Below are 18,069 nucleotides of genomic sequence, written 5' to 3'. Positions count from 1 at the left end.
TATATGCTTTCTTGTAATCATAATAACCTCCTAATTCTTGTGCATTTCCAATTGAAAAACATATTATGATTGTGGAAAATTATGGTCAACTTCTGATTTGTTGGTTGAAAAATATGCAGTTATCATGCATGCATTGATAAATTTAGAAAGTTACTTTTGCAAATAGATTGAATGTTGCTAAGGAGTAATATTTCCAAGATATCTATACTATAGCTTACAAAATGGAGATGTATTGATGGCCTACACTGAATATTCATTTAATAAATTTTCTTGCCTATCCTTTTTCCACCATTCAGCACAACTTTGTAATATCTCTTTTCAATATCACACCAGTCTTTACCATCCTCCTTGGAATTATGAATAAGATTGAAGATGGTAATCTAACTGGTCATGAGTTTCTGATGAGGTAGTTCTAACAGATGCCATGTATATTATTTCCTACAAATGAATGACAAAATGCTGATTGACTTGCAGCGTAGAACTAATTAATATTTCATGTTGCTTGTGTTTTATTAAATTTGAGCCCTTGTGGTCAATTGATGCTCTTGAATACAGTCTATATTACTTGGAATTAAGAATGAGTATCCGAAACAGGAATACATCTAGTTGTCTAAAATCTGGTTTTCTAATAACTTATATACGTGGCCAATGGGGTTGTCTGTATCCAATTCAAAGTGTCAGTGTTGAATGTTAGGTGTCTGACATGAGTATGATGGGGCAGATTAAGATTCTGAGCGGAGATTGTAGTTGTTATTCAGCTATATGATCCAATATGAACTATTTTTGAATGTTGGCTTGTGTTCTTTCTAATTGTTTATACAATTGGTAATTGTTAATAGTTTGCTATATATTCAATTTTTTGTTTGTGGATTTTTTTTGTTTGTCTAAAACTTTGGTTTGAGAATACTCAGGAATGCTTATTGATTAGATTTACAAAGCATTGGTTGTCTTTATGAAAATAATGTGATGATTTTCTGCATTATACTTAAATCAAGGACTTCCATTTTAGGTTATTAGTATGCTCCTTAGTCTAATTCAACCTTATATTTTATCCTAATTCTATCTAATTGGTTGACAAATGAATGTTATGTGAATATCATGTGATAATCTCAAACCATTTTGACTTGACCAGTTAGAATTTCCTCTTCTGAATATTTCTAGGGCACTTGTCCATACCAGAAGAACCAATAAACTTTGAGTCAATTTTCAAAGTATCAAGGAAGACATTCGACTACATATGCTCACTGGTCAGGGATGAGCTCATGGCAAAAGTATCACATTTAGCCTTTTCAGATGGAAAAATCTTATCTGTAGAAGATCAAGTTGCTGTCGCTTTGAGAAGATTAAACTCTGGGGAGTCTCTATTAAATATCGGAGTATCATTTGGGATAAATCACTCAACTGTTTCCCAGGTGACATGGCGGTTTGTAGAAGCCATGGAAGAGAGAGGGATCCACCATCTCAAATGGCCCAACTGTCACGAAATAGAAGTTAATAAGTACAAGTTTCACACACTTTGGGGTTTGCCAAATTGTTGCGGAGCCATTGACACCACCCATATCATGATGTGTCTTCCTGCAGTGGACACTTCTAGCAAAGTATGGATCGATCACGAACGGAAACACAGTATGATATTGCAGGCCGTTATTGATCCTGATATGAGATTCCGAGACATAGTCACTGGTTGGCCTGGGAGCATGAATGAATTGCCAGTGTTATGCAGCTCAGGCTTTTTCAAAATGTGCGAGAAAGGTATGAGACTGAATGGTGAGAAAGTGAAGCTTGGCAATGGCGTAGAAGTGAGGGAGTACATAATTGGAGACTCAGGATTTCCCCTTCTTCCTTGGCTTATAACTCCGTACCAGGGGAAGGATCTTTCGGATGCTGAAATTGAATTCAATAAGATACATTTCACAGCCAGGGGGATGGCACAAAGGGCATTGGCAAGGCTGAAAGATACGTGGAGGATCATTCAGGGTGAGATGTGGAGACCCGATAAGCATAGACTGCCAAGAATAATCCTTGTTTGCTGCTTGCTGCATAACATTGTCATCGACATAGAAAATGAGGTGACGGATGAGATGCCCTTGTTACAAGAACATGATACAAGTTACAAGCAACAATTTTGCGACACAACCGACAATGAAGGCATCATACTAAGAGACAAGTTGGCTGAGTATCTTTCTGGTTGACTGCCACTTTGAAACAAATACTGATCTACTTTCTTTCTCTTTTTGTCTTCGCATCAATTGTATCATTCTAGTGAAGCTTTGCAGGTGTTAATGTTCATTGATTTTGAAGAGAGTACAGTTATTCTGATCACCATTGCTCCGTGAACGCTATGTATCATCTGCTGGAAGCATCGACTTAGAGTTTTCCATCAAATAAAGACATTTTCATTCTCATTGTCAAGTAACCTTGTTAAACTTGTTTATCTGATGGTTTTAAAATGCTTGCAAAGAATGATACTACCAGCTCAGTCCGACCTTGTGGTTTTAAGAGAAGATTGAGACATTTAAATATAATGTTTTTACTTAAATTATATTTGAAGGAGAAAGGAGTTAGTTGAGGTACTATTTTGCAAAAGTCTTACCTTTTTTTTTGGTTGCTTTAAAAGTTGACTCTCACTTTTAAACTTGAAGTCAGAGCAATCTTTGCATTGAGATCTTCAAAGTCAACTTCTTCAGTGGAAGAACACATCCCAGACTGGATTAATAACTCCATCCCAAAATAAAAACACGTTTTCTTAATAAAAAAATCGTAGACATAAACCACAAATATCAAGTGGATCAAACGTGAGGATATATACATACACACACACACCAAATTAATAATTAATGCAAGTAAGTAGTTTGAGTTATTTTCCATGAGATAAAGAAATATATTGTGGTGGGCTTTAATAGAAAGAAAACAAAGTTCCACTAATTATTAGTATGATATTTTGGTGGGCTATATATGAATTAATAAGTAATAATATATAAAATTATCATTAAGATTAAACTCCAATGCTAAGTGATCTAATATATTTTGTATGGAGTGACTTTAAATTTCGAATGTGAATTTCACATGTAGATCTAATAATCATGTTCGTTAATATTAATAAACTATTAACGAATTATATATTTTATGATGAATAAATAAAGAAGAGAAAGTTGATCTCAAGCTGCGGCAGGGATTGGACAACATTAATTCGATTTTATTGTTGGATTTTTTTTATTTTTTCTTTTTAGGTATCTCTGAGTTCGAATATATAATAAAATGACAATTTTAGAGGAAGAAAATATTTTAATATTAATAAAGTTTTGGAATCATTTTAAGAAAGTTATCCCTTATTTTCGTAATTAATCACGCTTGGACAAATCCTTGTTGAAATGGTTTGTGTGGGCCCCAATCTCCACCATGAACCAATCACAGCACACCTTTGCCCTTTCCGTCTCGTGGCCTTCAGTTTCATATCTCAGAGGGAGCACTGGAAAAGGCAATCATCGGTTTAACAAGCGGAAGCTATGCTTCATCCATCCATGGCCATGTAGATCCTCTCCTTCGTCACTCTCTCTCTTCTCTCTCTCTCTCTCTCTCTCTCTCTCGCTCTCTCCTCAATTCCTCCAACCAAGGTCAGTGAAGAAGACGACGCTGGCTTCGTGCGACTTCTAGTGGGCGGCTCCGTAACCTAATCTCCAGGTCTGGTTTCTCGAAAAACCTAATCTCCAGGTCTGATTTCTTCGAGTTGGCAGATCTTAATTTGGAACCACAAAAATTGATGCGTTGGCCGCTCAGTGAGTGCACATCTCGATCGGGGGAATATATCCCGTTAGATTTTTTTTCTTCTCCCGTTTATTAGTTCGAGCGGCGAATCTGGGAGATGATGGCGAGATTTCTTCCTCCTTCGATACAGTGGTTCCCCAGATCAAGTTGGTTCCTTGGAGAGAAAAGGAACTGGGGCGGGTTCCTGACTGGAAACTGGACCCGGGAGGAGAATAAGCTCTTTGAGAATGCTCTGGCCGAGTTCGACAGAGACACCCCTGACCGCTGGGAGAAGGTCGCGGCGTATATCCCGGGCAAGACCGCCAAGGACGTGGAAAGCCATTACCGTAATTTGGTGGAGGATGTGAGCAAGATTGAAGCTGGACGGTTTCCGTGCCCTGGATATGGCTCTTCTTCATTTTCTCGGGAATGGGACGGCAATTACGGATTTGAAGCTATGAAGCAACCTTATTGCATCGGTAGGAAGAGGTCAGGGGTGTGTGCATCAGATCAAGAAAGAAAAAAAGGAATCCCCTGGACTGAGGAAGAGCACAAGTAAGTCACTTAGATACTATGTTCATTTAGTTTCGCAAGCTTTGATTCAATATAATATTGTTGTCTATGGAGTTGGTGCATGATTTATGTACTTGTTTGGCTTCCATCTAATTCTACTTTCTAACTGATGTAGTTTAGGATTGCTGGTGCTTGAACTGAGTTGGTTTGGTTCTGGAATCTTACAATTTCCTTCCTTTTTGGTATTTTAAATGATAAATCTAAATGGGTCTGCTTAAACTTTTAGTAGTGGTAGTTTTTTTTTTCAATCGAATCTTTACCATGATATCGGAGAATGACTTTTGAGTCATGCTCTACTGTTATTCTTCTGTTGTTCACCCTTAGTGCAGCCTCTTTTTTTTTTTTTTTTTTGTTCAAACCATTGCATACTGCCCATGGCTCAAGTTTAATCCACCTTGATTTTGATATGGGATGAGGATGCTAAACCATAAATCTCTAATTGGGTTCTTCCTAGTAAAACTTATCATTGAGGATCGATTACTGGATAATCAATATTCAACATGTTAACTAAGTGCTCAATTGGTTCTTTTTGCAGGCGATTCCTACTTGGACTTAGAAAGCACGGTAAAGGGGACTGGAGAAATATCTCTAGGAACTTTGTGATTACTAGGAACCCTACTCAAGTTGCTAGTCATGCCCAGAAATACTTCATCAGACTAAATTCAGGTGGCAAAGATAAGAGAAGATCCAGCATACATGACATCACTACTGCCAATTTGCCAGATAACAGGCCTTCTTCTCCATCTCAACTACCTTTTCTCAGCACTCAGTTAATCTCAGCGTCGAGCTCCTCCTCATCTATCCAAGATTTGAATCAGCCTGATGAAGCAATTGGTATTCTAAGTTCGTTAATGAAAGGGAGACAGTTCGTGCAAACACATCGTGGATCAGCAACCTTATGAGAAGTCAGAAGCTCATTCATCTAGGAGTGATTCTTCATGGCCCTGTGTTTCAAAGCATCAATCTGTTTTTCCAAATGCCATCATCAACTTCATGGCTGAGATGATAAATACAGCAGCAAGCGAATGCCCACAGACTGTGGAGATTTTGTGGTTATTCTTCTCCTTCCTCACTACTTATAAGATGCCACTATACAGTATAGAAATAAAGTTGCATCTGCAGCAAGGCACTAGCTGTGTGCTTTCTGTTATGCACTCCAATACTATATGATACGCGTGCAAGAATTACACCTCTTTCTAATTTGACATCCATATACCGTAACAGTTTGTGAAGGCCAAAAGCCCATATGTTTTGATGCACTAAAAATGACTTCTAGTTTATTGGCCATCAGATAAATTGGCTTTACACTGGATGTATCAATGGGAGGACAAATTACTTGTTTTCTAAGCATGAGCTTGTATGAGATTTGTCCTCAGTTTTAGGCCCCCTTTTTTTTTTTTGGTTTACTCTTGTTCCTCGTCTGAGATTATCACGATTCTGTTGCTTGTAGTAACTGCAGGGCTTCAGGTAGGAAAAATCTACAATTAGAGGATGAAAGTGAGAGAGATCGACAATGTGAAAGTTAAGTTCACTTATATTGCTGCTTATTTGTTCTTGCAGGCAACAAAAAGGGTTATGGAGATGAGTCACTGGGCATTTCTTACAAGGCAACTTTGCTTATGGGCCAGTTCGGCCACTTTAACTGTATTGATTTTTGCCATACTGATTCTGTCATCTGTAGTCATTCCATTTATCTTATCAGTGTTCCATTGCCGGTCTGGCTACTTTAACTAGAGTTGGATCTGAGTCCCCATTACACTAGCTTGGCATCTCGTTCATCTCTTCTTCTTTTGTAGTGTATTTATAATGCATCCTTGTATTAAACAAAATCATGATTGATATAATTTCTTAAAAATAATTCTACTAAACTTTATTGATAATTAAAAATATAATCCTAAATGTGGAATAATTTTATTGATAACATTTCTTAAAAATAATCCCATAAACTCAAGTAGCTTGGTACAAGTGAGCTTGACTTTATATTGCATTTCTTAAGATTTGTCGAAGATGTTTGTTAGTTGTTTAGCTGAAGGAATATATTATAACGGAAGAGTTCCTTATCATTAATGGTAGAGAAAAAAAACTAAAGGGTTTAATTTTGTTGTTCCTATCTTAGTGTTGTTAACTTATTCATATCTTAGTGTTGTTAGATATCATTTTTCTATATCTTAGTTATTGTTGAAAGTAGGTGGACCCTGAAATATTGCAAATAATGAACAACTAAAGGGCTTAATTTTGTTTTTCCTGTTTAATGATATAATAGTCAAGGGAAAAATCTAATTATTTAAAAATTAAAAGGGCAAACACATATGTATCCGGATAATTTATCATTACATAAATTAATTACTTCATATATATTCTTTCACAAGTTTAATAATTATTTAAAATTTTATCCTTTTTTTCTACTTCTATTCGTTTTGTAATGTATTTCCTTGTACTTAGTATTTCTATCAAAATATCATTCCAAAAAAATTAAATAAATTTTCATTTTAAATTAAGATAGCTATAGAATAACTGATCAACATTCATAAAAATATGCATAATTTTGTTTTATAAAATAGCTTAGATTTGAATCAAACAGAATTCGCCAAACTCATTCCTCTCAATATCACAAATAATGAATGAAGTTCACTTCCCACTTGAGGTGATGACATTGAATCTAATATTATGATTGAACTTGATTTTTGACCTATTTAACGAGAAAAATCGTGTTAAGAACTGAACCTCTGGTCCGGGTTTGAAGCCATCGACAATAGATCAAGCCCATTGACAATAGACATACCACATTTGCCTATACTTACAGGAATCAAGTAGACCTTAGCATTTACATTGCTTAGGTTTGTGCCGTACATAATGATCGTGGGACTAATTGTGTGGGATTGTTAGGTGGCGGATTTCACGCTGTAAACAGTGCTCACTGTTAGCCACCAAAATTGCCATTCATTGGACGGCAACATCTGACAAGCATATATAATTAATCAACTTATTTAGCATTGTGAGGAATCTTTGAAGCAATTACATGCTCGTCATTCAAACCCCAATTCTCTCAATCTGCTCTTTTCAGGAATAATAAAAAAAAGATTCAATTTTTGAAAGAAAAAAAATCAAAAGAAATATAATCTTTGAGGAAGTTTACCTGTAGAATTCAACAAAATTTTTGGCCTTCTGTAGTCTGTAGACAGCCCCTGAATCATGGATCCATTGAATATGACGCTAAATGACTACAAAATTTCACAAGAGATCATGCAAAGGCAAAGAATCCAAGAAGAAATCATGATGGCAGGAGGAAGAAGAAGAAGAAGGTAAGCATGAGTTATGGCTGGAGGAGGGATCCAAATGGATCGCATGATCCAATCTTGATCTCTATTGCCATAGCTTCTGAAAGGAAAAACTAGATCAATGCGATCCCTTTGGATGCTTCCTTGAGCCGTAGGTGTTGTTGCATTCTTCTCTTCTCTTTTCTTCTCTTCTCTCTCGTGGCCACATCAGCAACAATGCAACAGTAAAGAGAAGATGTCTTCCTTGAACACCTACATGGCCTTTTAAAGACTCTTGGGCAACCCGTGCCCTCTTCGCGAGTGACTAATCATTTTGAAATAGATTGTGAACCGGGTGACGGTCCCTTTTTAACAAACATCTTTCGCGATAAACTCAAACTCAATGTTAAAGTGAATTGGCTAGAAAAGATTAGCTCATTGGATTTGAAATGGCTGATTCATGGTACACTTGAAGAGGACACATCATAGTGGAGATGGTGCCCTGGTTATTGGACAAAATGGTTGCTTCCAGCACTCTTCTGTCCCCTGATTATGATGGAATCAGAAAAATCACCAGATACAAGTTAAACCACAAAGCTCATGGACTATGATTCCTTCATTGAAATCTTCCTTCTTTGTGTGATCTAACAAGCAGAGGCAGAACCCATGAGGAAGCTTCAATTTCCATTTATTCTGAAAATGGAGAAGGTTCTCATTGTGGGGCACCAACTCCAGTGCTACCTTTGGGTGTAGATCAATAAGTCAATAATGTGGCACTCATTCCCATATATCATTGCTTAGAATTTCCAGCCCTATTCATTGTTGGGATGACAAAAGATGATGCAGTCTATTTCTTGATTCATTTATGGATGAGGACATAGGTGTTGGCATGTAAATTTATTCTAAAGCTAAAGACAAATTGACTTCTTCCACCATGCAAGGAAGTAGTCAAAATCAATTTGATTTCATGTGACTCTTCATCAACTAGACAAAGTTCAATTATCTTATTAAGTTCAATGAAACTCTTTATGACAAGAGTCACTAGTATATAAAAGAACAAAATTCAATTGTCTTGTATTTAATGATGTGATATATTAATTGTAGAAGGATGAGTCTAAGTGTATAAATAGAGACTTTGTATGATAATCAACAAGTACAATAAGAATAAGAAAGTCTCTCTTTAATTCTCTCTTCATACTCTCTCACAAAAGGTTCTCTTACATTCTTGCTTTCTCATCCTAGATCCATCAAAATTCCAACAATAGGATGAGTGCAAGTCAAGCTCAATCGAGGCCAAGTAAGGCATGTACAGTTCCAGTATCAGTTTCTGAAATCTACATGATTCCAGAATTCCTGCAAACCAGATCCAATAAGATTTCGTGGGTGAAGGGAATGCCAGGAATTGAGCAAAAGGGTCCCTCATCTGCTGCTCCAAATTGCTGAATACTGATGTGTCGAAGTCCTCGCAGAGGTGGCTTTTCGAACTAAATTATTGGCACCATCAAATTAAGAGTCAGAGATTCCGCAAAGAGTGCGCCTTGCTGCTCTTCTGCTGAGCATGTTTCTTTGTGTTGATGCAAAGGAGCACTGAGAGCACGTTGGTCGTGGTGGACATTCATGGTGCGTGGCTTCTTGAGACTTTGGAGATGATTTGGTCAAAAAAGTAGTGAAATAGCTTTGCTTTAGGCTTGTCTTGCTTCATGGAGCAATTTAACAAAGTGCTTTAAGAGGTACAGTCCACTGAATAATAATTCAAGGTGCATGTTCTTGATCGATTCATCCTACACGATCTGATCAATATGTGGCATATATCATATGTTTTAGTTGTATAATTTGTCAGTTAACTATCGAACTTAATGTGTGTGTAGTTGATCTAAGCTAATTGTTTGATCTAGTGATTCAATTCAAATCACTTAACTCATCCAAATCATTCACATTACTTCTCCACTCTCTCCTATCATATTTGCTATCACTATTTGAAGATGAAATGCTTCTAGATCACAACTAAGCCTTATAAACTCTTACAAGAAACACAGAAATGTTGTTAATATCAACAAACCAAATGATGATACTGTATTTTTGCAATGTTGAACTACTGCCTTAATGCCTTTGCAATTCTATGCGTTAACCATATCTTGGTTTTCTGGGCATATTGCAAATATCTGGTAAATGTTAGAAAGGTAGATCCAATGTTACAATGTTTATACTTCAAATATTTAGTTTTACTCGTTGCATTGTACAATGTTTCGTTCTTAATACAGTGCATAATCTGCCAAGGAAGTCAATTAACCACACACGAGAACTCAACCACATTGGTATTAGACTAAAGCCATTTTGACAGGCTTGAACGAGGAGCAACAGAATTAATGTCCGACGAACAGTTTAGGCCGAGGGAAAGACAAACCAAGCTCCTTACACAGTTGTTCATCAGGTTGTAGAGTATTCGGAATTGCACCAAAGGCTCGCCGAGCAGCCTCAATTCCAGAAATTATATTATGCAAATAAGCAGCTGCTTCCTCTGCACTCTTCTTCCAGTCATCAGGGAACATCGACATGAAAGGCTTGGACGGGGAAAGTGTTTTCTCATGTATGACCTCATTTAGCTCTGCAGCCTCGATAAATCTCTCTGTGGCTGCTTCCCAAGATAGAGCATATGTATGATCATCCGTGACAGGCGTAGGTTCTTCATTGAGAGCTCTAAGAGTTAATCTCACAAACTCTTTGCTGCTGTTGTATGTGTGACAATTCGGAAACTGCTTAAAGAATTCATTTGAAGGGTGGTTGGCGCAAATTACAGTCTTTCCCATTGCTAGAGCCTCTGCTGTCGTTGTGCAAACCACATCTGTAGTGCTTGGGTTAATGAAAACCTTGTAGCTGGAACAAGAAGACAGATTTAGCGAAATAGAATTACTCCCAGAGAAAAATACAAATAAGAGAAGTGACTTGTGATGCAAATATGAATCATTTACCAACTTACTCATGAAATAAAGAATCTACATGATCACGACCTGGATAAATTCTTGTACCCAGGGTCAATCTATTGAAGTAGTCTTGAATTTCGTCGTAGTCTTCACCATTACCATACAAGTCAATTTGTAATTCAGAAAGTTCATCTTGGTGGTCCGAGAGTAGCTGGAGAAGTTCTCTGTAGCCTTTACTCCAAATCATCTTCCCAATGAAGTATGCACCTTTAGAGAAGGCAATATGACCTCTCTGTTTTAGCTCATGCTTCATTTTCCCAACCTCAAGGAATTTCGGGTTTACACCATGAACATTACAGATGATGGACCTTGGGAGATCTTGGGTGGCACCTGATAATCTCACAACCTAGAAGAAAATCCAGTGGATGATTACAGATAATGCTATCCTGAAATTGAAAGGCTGATTTGTGTTAAACACACCAATTTGCTATTGTATTCCATTTATCTTATTTTATAATAACATTAGAGGGAAATCCTTATCTTAGTCACCAGAATAACAACTTATTAGAAACATTTGCCAAATCTTATCTGACAACAACCAACAGTTTGTCTCCCATTTATAAGACACAGATCTAATCATCATATACAACTTGCCGACAGGAAGGGCCAATCAACCGGAGCTCCATTATCTCAGTTTATTTTCCTAACACCAAATATATACTTTCTTGCAACCTGCCTCGACAAAGTTAACTGCAAGTCTTTCATGAACAGAGTAACAATAATTATTTGCCTGCTCTTGATCATATAGACCAATTCAGCTTTTAGAATAAATGGTTAGCAAAACTTGTTCTAAATGACAATAAATTTTTTTAGTGTACAAGTTCAGCAAGCCTATTTCAAGTAGAAATAGCATTTTTCCTCACTATTTCAAAGTGATGATCCTTTGTAATCAAGAGCATATTCTGAAGGTTTTGACATCAAATTTAGTGAATTGCCACAAAGCATCAAAGACAGGCAAATGACTGAGGCTTAACTATACTCGTTATTAATTGGGGGTGGACCTGAATATAACCCAAAACCAAATTGAACCAACCTGAAAACTTCAGTTTATCGGCTTAGTTTCAGTTTACATACTAGGTAAAAATAAGAGTTTACATTTGGTTTCAGATTCAACTTGTACAAAACATTAAAACCAAACTGAATTATTAAAGTTTCTTTTAATATGCACATATTATGTAGATAGATACATAGATAAATAGTATGCTGATTATCATGATTTCTTATTGTTATTTACTATTTATATTTTGTAATCAACATAGACATTAAATTATAATAATTTTTATTATTAATCCTAATGAATTTTTGTTTAATTTTTAAATTAATTTATATTTATTTTTTAATTAACGTTTTCAAACTAAACCAAACCGAAACCCAACAAAATTTTTTGATTTGATTTTAAACTGAACCGAGATGTTTCAGTTCAATTTTGGTTTGGATTTTTGAAACCAAAATACTTTGATTTGATTTTGATTTTCCTCACCAAACTAATAATGCCCGCTCCTGTAGATAATCCACATCTCAGCCATTTAGTGCCTATAATCACAAATAAGTAAAGTTAGGGTAGAAAGTGATGAATTTTAAATATAAAGTTCATCCAAGCATAATGTTATTTCCAATAGCTTACTCCATACTGTCAGCATGGGATTGTTTCTTTCAGCCAACGAAAGAATAAAATAAAATCCACAACATAATTAGGCAGAAATTATTTCTCCTTGCAAAACCCTGAAGGTGTGTGAAAAAAAAGAATAGAAAATTCAATTGATACATGCTTCAGCACACTAACCTTGTGGCAGTAGATCTGAATAACCCAACTATTGGCATATTTCAACAGAAAGGCTTGTATCTGTCCATTCTTCTCTCTCTTAACATATTCCAAATAATTAGTATGAACAACACCTATCACACTCCGGAACTTGGTTTTCCATTGCCGGCCATGATGGTACCATGTAAGATGCTCTGGTTCCTCAAGGACAGCAATCTCAGCCACTTCATCAGGAATGGTCTCAGTGATGTCCCCAACAGGAAGAATGCTTCTTTTCTCTCTGGAGAACTGCAATTTTTCAGAAGTAACAAAATCAGTTCTTCAGATAATCTAAAGAGAAGTCATGTATGCATGTGAGGTCAGAAACTTAGTTCAAGTCATTCTTAATAGCATTTAACAAATTAGATCAGAAAGCAGGAGTAACCAGAACAAAACGGCTGCAACAAACATATTTTGTTAATGAAAGCCCTTACTCTAGTTGTATCTGATGGCAAAGAGCTCAGGAAACTATATTAAAATATACTTAGCATGTAACAGCATGATTGACCCATAGTATCTTACTTTGCCCGGATAGAAAGCAATATTAAATTCTGAGGCAACTTCAGCCTTCTCTTTGAGCCACAAACGAACATAGGCTTCATGCTCCCTTGGTGAATTGAACCTAATTTTATTTGGATACACTAAAACTTGATCCTTCAAAGGAAGCCAAGGAATTACAAGAGTGACCTCCCATTCATAATCCTTGGCCAGGTAAGCAGCGCGAAACAAAGGGTTGATAGCAGTTCCAGTCATCCATGGTAGACTTGCTGTTGTGAAAATTGCTATATGCTGCTTCGGAGCCATCAAAGCACTAGATACTACCGGTGGTTGCCATGTGAGTGATTTTTCACTTGTGCCAAATAGGCAAACAGAAACAGCACATCAAGTAAAAGCCCAATGCCAGCTGCATTCAGACAAGAGAAATGAACAATTCTACAGAAGTAAAATTTTGCAAAATAATAAGATGTCTAGAGAAAGTTTATTGAGGAAAAAGGAACATGTTAGTGGCAATTTTATAAGCTACTTCTAAAAGAAAAAAAAATCTATTTGTGATTGACAACAGTCCTTGAATTACAGTAATGACCAGAGTCCAAGGCGTGGCACCACCTCACTACTTAAGCTTATTTTGGAGGTTTTAATCCATAACTGCAACACAAACAAGTTTCAAATGGTGGAAAAACCAAAGATCAGTATGTCCAACCTTGGCTATGAAACACTCCTTAAGGTGAAACAATTATGCGCTAACACATTATGGTAAACTAGAAATTTTATCTTCTATGAGAAGCTCTGTCAAAATCCAAGAAAGAAGATAGCTCATATATCATACCATAAAGCACAACAATCAAATGAGAACCTTTTGAGGATACAAAAAAGATCATGTGTCAACAACAACTTTGTTAACGAAATTCTAAAACATATACCTTGAGGTCAAAACTTTTCTATTGGTTGTTCCTGTGAAGAAATTATCAACTACAGTCAAAGTCAAACTAATCAGATGATGCAAACAAATGACCTGAAGTGCAAATTGAATTCAACCATGGTTAAAGATTGACTTAAATCTCAACCATGGTTAAAGATTTAGTGCACTTAAATCTCCAATTAAAAGAACAATACGTATACCAAGCAATGACTCACCTGAAGTGCATATGAACTCATATGGCCTTGTTTCTTGCATCTTTCTATCCTAACTTTGCTTGACCTTATTTTCTGTATCTTTCAATCCTGCCTATGTTAACCCTCCAAAACGAATTTTGTGTTGTCTATCTTCTACTAAAATTCATGCTTGTTTCCTGATTTTATTCTCTCTACGTTCTTTCCATCTCTGACTATATCGGGAGTTCTCTCAAAAAACATGTCGTCCACATCTATCAATAAGCATGCTCATGAATTTTTATTCCAAGTACCAGCAAACGCTCCCAATTCTTATATTGCCTGATTCTAGATTGATAAACGAATAAACAACCAATACATTCCCACACCAAACGGCATCAATGAAGAAAAGATAACAATTTTGTTTACCTTATTGCATGTTAAGAACGTCAAACTGCTAAAATATTCAGATCTTATAGGCTATTGAACGAATTAGGGATCCCAAAAAACAACATATTTGCGATTCAAATTAGACCTAACAAAACATAAGAAATGGGGAAAAGAGGAGGGGAGAAGGCGGATTGACCCAGAACACATTACCTCTCGCGAATAGAGGCAAAAGATGTGATGTTACAGGAAGAGGAAGTGGAAGAGCGAAAGGAAAAAACCCCGCAAGAAGCAATTCATTTATAGGTGCTCTTCATTTGATTAAGCAGTTGGGGTCCACTATAACCCAATTAAGAATAAGGTAAACTTTTGGGTAAGAAGAATGGTTGCAGTCGGGGTTGTAACGTTACGGTGACAACGACGAAGGGTCCGACATCATCAGTCAATCGGGTTGTTCGGGACTGGAAGGTGATGGAGATTTAGGTGACAGCACGTGGGCTTTGCAATGATTGCATATTGTAATCTTATTTGATGTCAAGGGCATCTCTAATATAAGATTTTTTTAACGACGGTTGTGTAATTAAAAAATCAAATTAAAAAATTCGAACCGTGGGTAAGGAGTTTAAGATTTTTAGTTTAAGAGTAGTTTTGAAAATTCAAAATTTAAAAAAAAAAATTAGGTGAATGGGATCAATAATTAATTAATAATGTGGTTTCAAATTTATAGGAAGATTTTTTGATTGGGGAGAGAATAATAAATTTTTGTACTTTTGATGTGGAGGAACTTTATAAAAAAAAAATCATTTAAAGCTTTGACAGATGCCCTATTTGCTGGTGTGATTGCCTGGTACCGGTTTCTTAATTAAGCTTCTCTACTACGTCATGTAATGTTTCATGAATGCAAATTTTTTATAATATTCAGGGACGAATAATCATTCGGTGTGACTGAATCTTTCCAGGCAGGTTTCAATTTGGAACTTTCTGTTCAGGGCTGAATCATATTATAACTGAAAGTCTGAAACTATCGACGCAGGATTATGGCAGTTTTCCTTTGGAGATCAATTGTTTTGTTACCTGAACGATACAATAGCGTGAAGGAGCAGTTGTATAATTTGTCGCTTTGTCATTGATGTTTGAAGGAAGCAAGGAAGTAAACCAAAACATCCAGTTGCAATAATTTCACAAACCAATCAACCAAAGCAAACGTGATTTATTGTATGTTTGATGCTTTGTTCTGATTGCAATGTAGAGGATGAGCAAGGTAACACCAACAAGCAGGTCTCCCTTCTCGTCTAACATGACTATCTCAGGCTTCAAGATGCTTGATTTAATTTCTTATTATGAGAGAAAAAATCCCCCACGGAGGCATGCCTCATCGGAAACATGGACGTCCTCCCCAATGATGGTGGTGGTGTGTGACAAATATATGCCCGCTGCCCTATTATTGAGCGCCGACCGATGATGCTGTTGATGATGTATGAGTTCTTCTTGATGTGAGCACCTTGCATCACAGTACACCGTGACAACTTTACTTTATGCTCAATCACACATCCTGGACCTATAGCAACGTCTGGCCCAAAGACGCATTCTTCTCCGATCACTGCATTCTCATGGATCAGAACGTTCCCTACCCTACAATAGCCGTCAGCAAATTTAGTTGATCCATTCTTCCGCAGAGCGGCCAGATAGAGACCTTGGCCTGTGAGGTAGTCCTTTGGCTCCCCTATGTCCATCCAGAAACCTGGTAAGACCATTGCATACAGCAGTCTATCTGATGCAAGTTTTGGAAAAACTTCCTTTTCAATAGAGGTTGGTCTCAGCTCAATACGATCTAAGACGGATGGATTCAGTAAGTAAATCCCTGCGTTGAACTTGTTTCCTACGAAATCTTCTGATTTCTCCACGCATCTATCAACCCTCCCACTGTCTTCATCCATAACAACGCCATATGTGGATGGTTTATCAACCTATTAAGTAGGAAAGGTCATGTTACCAGGGTTTATACACAAATGAGTAATAATGTACCTCGGTCATGTACCTTAGTTACCATTATTGTTGCCTCCCCGCCATGCGATTTGTGGAACTGAATTAGTTCAGCAAATGGATATTCACTTATGACATTGCTGTTGAGGACAAAGAAGGGATCGCCAGAACCATCTACTAGCTTGTCTTTGGCTAAAGCCAAGGGACCAGCTGTGTCAAGTGGTTCAGTCTCTCGGCAAGATGTGATTTTAATTCCAAATGTATCATCAAAATCCTTTAGAAAATTAACCATAACCTAAACAATGAGGAAGATTAGAGAGACCGCTGAATAGATATATTTCTATTGAAGTATGTAAGGTATTAATTTCCAAAGAAGTTTGCAGAGTGTAGTTAGACACATCAATGATTTTCATACCTCTGGTGGATAGCTGTCGGGCAAAATCACTTCAGTGACGCCAACATTTTTAAGTGCTTCAATCTAAATAAAATATTACAAATTTTTATTAGAGAAATGATACATATAAAACATTTACTTCATAACATAAAAGATCAAAAACTAAGAGGGCCAAAAAACACGTACCTGATGAAGGATCATTGGTTTATTGGCAAAATCAACTAATGGCGTTGAAAAAATAAGTGCCAAAGGTTGAAGGTGGCAAATCCCCCAATAAGGATGACTGCTTTCATATTGATGTACTTTCAAGTGGGAGATCTGAAGACCAAACAAGTCAAATTTATTAACGATAAACTTGCTTCTGCAATTCAAAGCAAAAACCAAGGGAAGCTATGTTACTTTTCGGAATTCTAGCAGGACGATACGAATCTATCCCAGAACTCACGGTGGATTCAAAGTTAAGAACGAGGACCATAGAAAATATTAAGAACTCATAGCGATTCTAGACAAAAAGCCAGCGGTAGTAGAACAGAGAGGGTCGGATCTCACCAGGACGACGAATCTGAAGAAAGAGAGCCTATCTCTCCGCTGCCTGTGAGGAAGAGAAGAAGAGGAAAAAGACGACTATCAGTTATGTTTCTTTTTGGAATTCCGGAAGGACGACACGAATCCCAGAACTCACGGCGGATTCAAAACTAAAAACGGAGGCCATAGAAAAGATCAAAAACTCATAGCGATTCTAAACATAAACCAGCGGGAAAAAAACGAAATCGGGATCTCACCAGAACTACGGATCTGAATAAAGGGAACCGATCTCTGCGCTGCCTGTGACGAAGAGGAGAAGAAGAAGAGGAAGACGACTGTCTTCGGATCCCGCCTTTGCTCTTTTATAAGCGCGGATTTTAAAATGAGTATTTAATTAAATTTAACTTTTTTATGACATCATTAAAATAAACAAAAAAAATTAAAGTAAATATACCGTTTTATCCGACGTGGCATACTAATATCTTTAGCAGTAAAAAGAAAAAAACAATTCCAACGATAGTTCTTAACGCTAAACCAATTCCAACGAGACTGCTCACTGGGAAAGCAACGATGGGCTAATAACTCGATAATATTATGAGTACAGACCAATGATTGTTGCCTCTGGCGCAACCGTCCTCTTCTTCAAGCTCTTTCGCTTGATCACACCTATGTATAAGGTTAATTTCTCAGCCCACAACGTTAACTTGACTATCGAAGCAGTCACGCTAACAACGCCGACCCTTATTAACACTGACTTTAGCTCAGATCATCTCGATCGGAGAATGGACGTCACCGCCACTTAGGAAGACTGAACACTCTGTTTGGATGGGGTGA

General features: G+C 36.9%; 2 protein-coding genes and 1 pseudogene across 3 annotated transcripts; 1 reads left to right on the top strand and 2 right to left on the bottom strand.

The window, feature by feature from the left end:
• Positions 1–3,455: 3,455 nt before the first annotated feature.
• LOC141833131 (transcription factor DIVARICATA-like) lies at positions 3,456–5,664 on the top strand. Of its 2 annotated transcripts, XM_074720526.1 has the most exons (3): positions 3,456–3,681; positions 3,712–4,299; positions 4,853–5,664. In XM_074720526.1, the coding sequence occupies exons 2-3, from the start codon at positions 3,863–3,865 to the stop codon at positions 5,217–5,219; spliced, it is 804 nt and encodes a 267-aa protein (XP_074576627.1). In that variant the 5' UTR covers positions 3,456–3,681; positions 3,712–3,862; the 3' UTR covers positions 5,220–5,664. The 2 variants fall into 2 exon arrangements, with proteins under 2 accessions (XP_074576627.1, XP_074576618.1); XM_074720517.1 differs by having other exon boundaries at positions 3,456–4,299.
• Positions 5,665–9,755: 4,091 nt separating this feature from the next.
• LOC141836330 (digalactosyldiacylglycerol synthase 2, chloroplastic-like) lies at positions 9,756–14,597 on the bottom strand. The gene is made up of 5 exons (XM_074723800.1): positions 14,547–14,597; positions 12,879–13,260; positions 12,339–12,605; positions 10,552–10,901; positions 9,756–10,448 (listed from the first exon to the last, which is right to left on the bottom strand). The coding sequence occupies exons 2-5, from the start codon at positions 13,158–13,160 to the stop codon at positions 9,938–9,940; spliced, it is 1,410 nt and encodes a 469-aa protein (XP_074579901.1). The 5' UTR covers positions 13,161–13,260; positions 14,547–14,597; the 3' UTR covers positions 9,756–9,937.
• A 915-nt stretch (positions 14,598–15,512) lies between these two features.
• On the bottom strand, positions 15,513–17,003 carry LOC141825970 (putative mannose-1-phosphate guanylyltransferase 2; annotated as a pseudogene).
• Positions 17,004–18,069: the final 1,066 nt, after the last annotated feature.

Source organism: Curcuma longa, chromosome 1 (assembly GCF_044706935.1).
Source record: "Curcuma longa cultivar G26 ecotype Majalengka, Jawa Barat chromosome 1, ITB_CL_G26_1.1, whole genome shotgun sequence".
Lineage (NCBI taxonomy): Eukaryota > Viridiplantae > Streptophyta > Magnoliopsida > Zingiberales > Zingiberaceae > Curcuma > Curcuma longa.
Note: the sequence above shows the minus strand (reverse complement) of the source record. Positions and strands in the feature narration are given on the sequence as shown.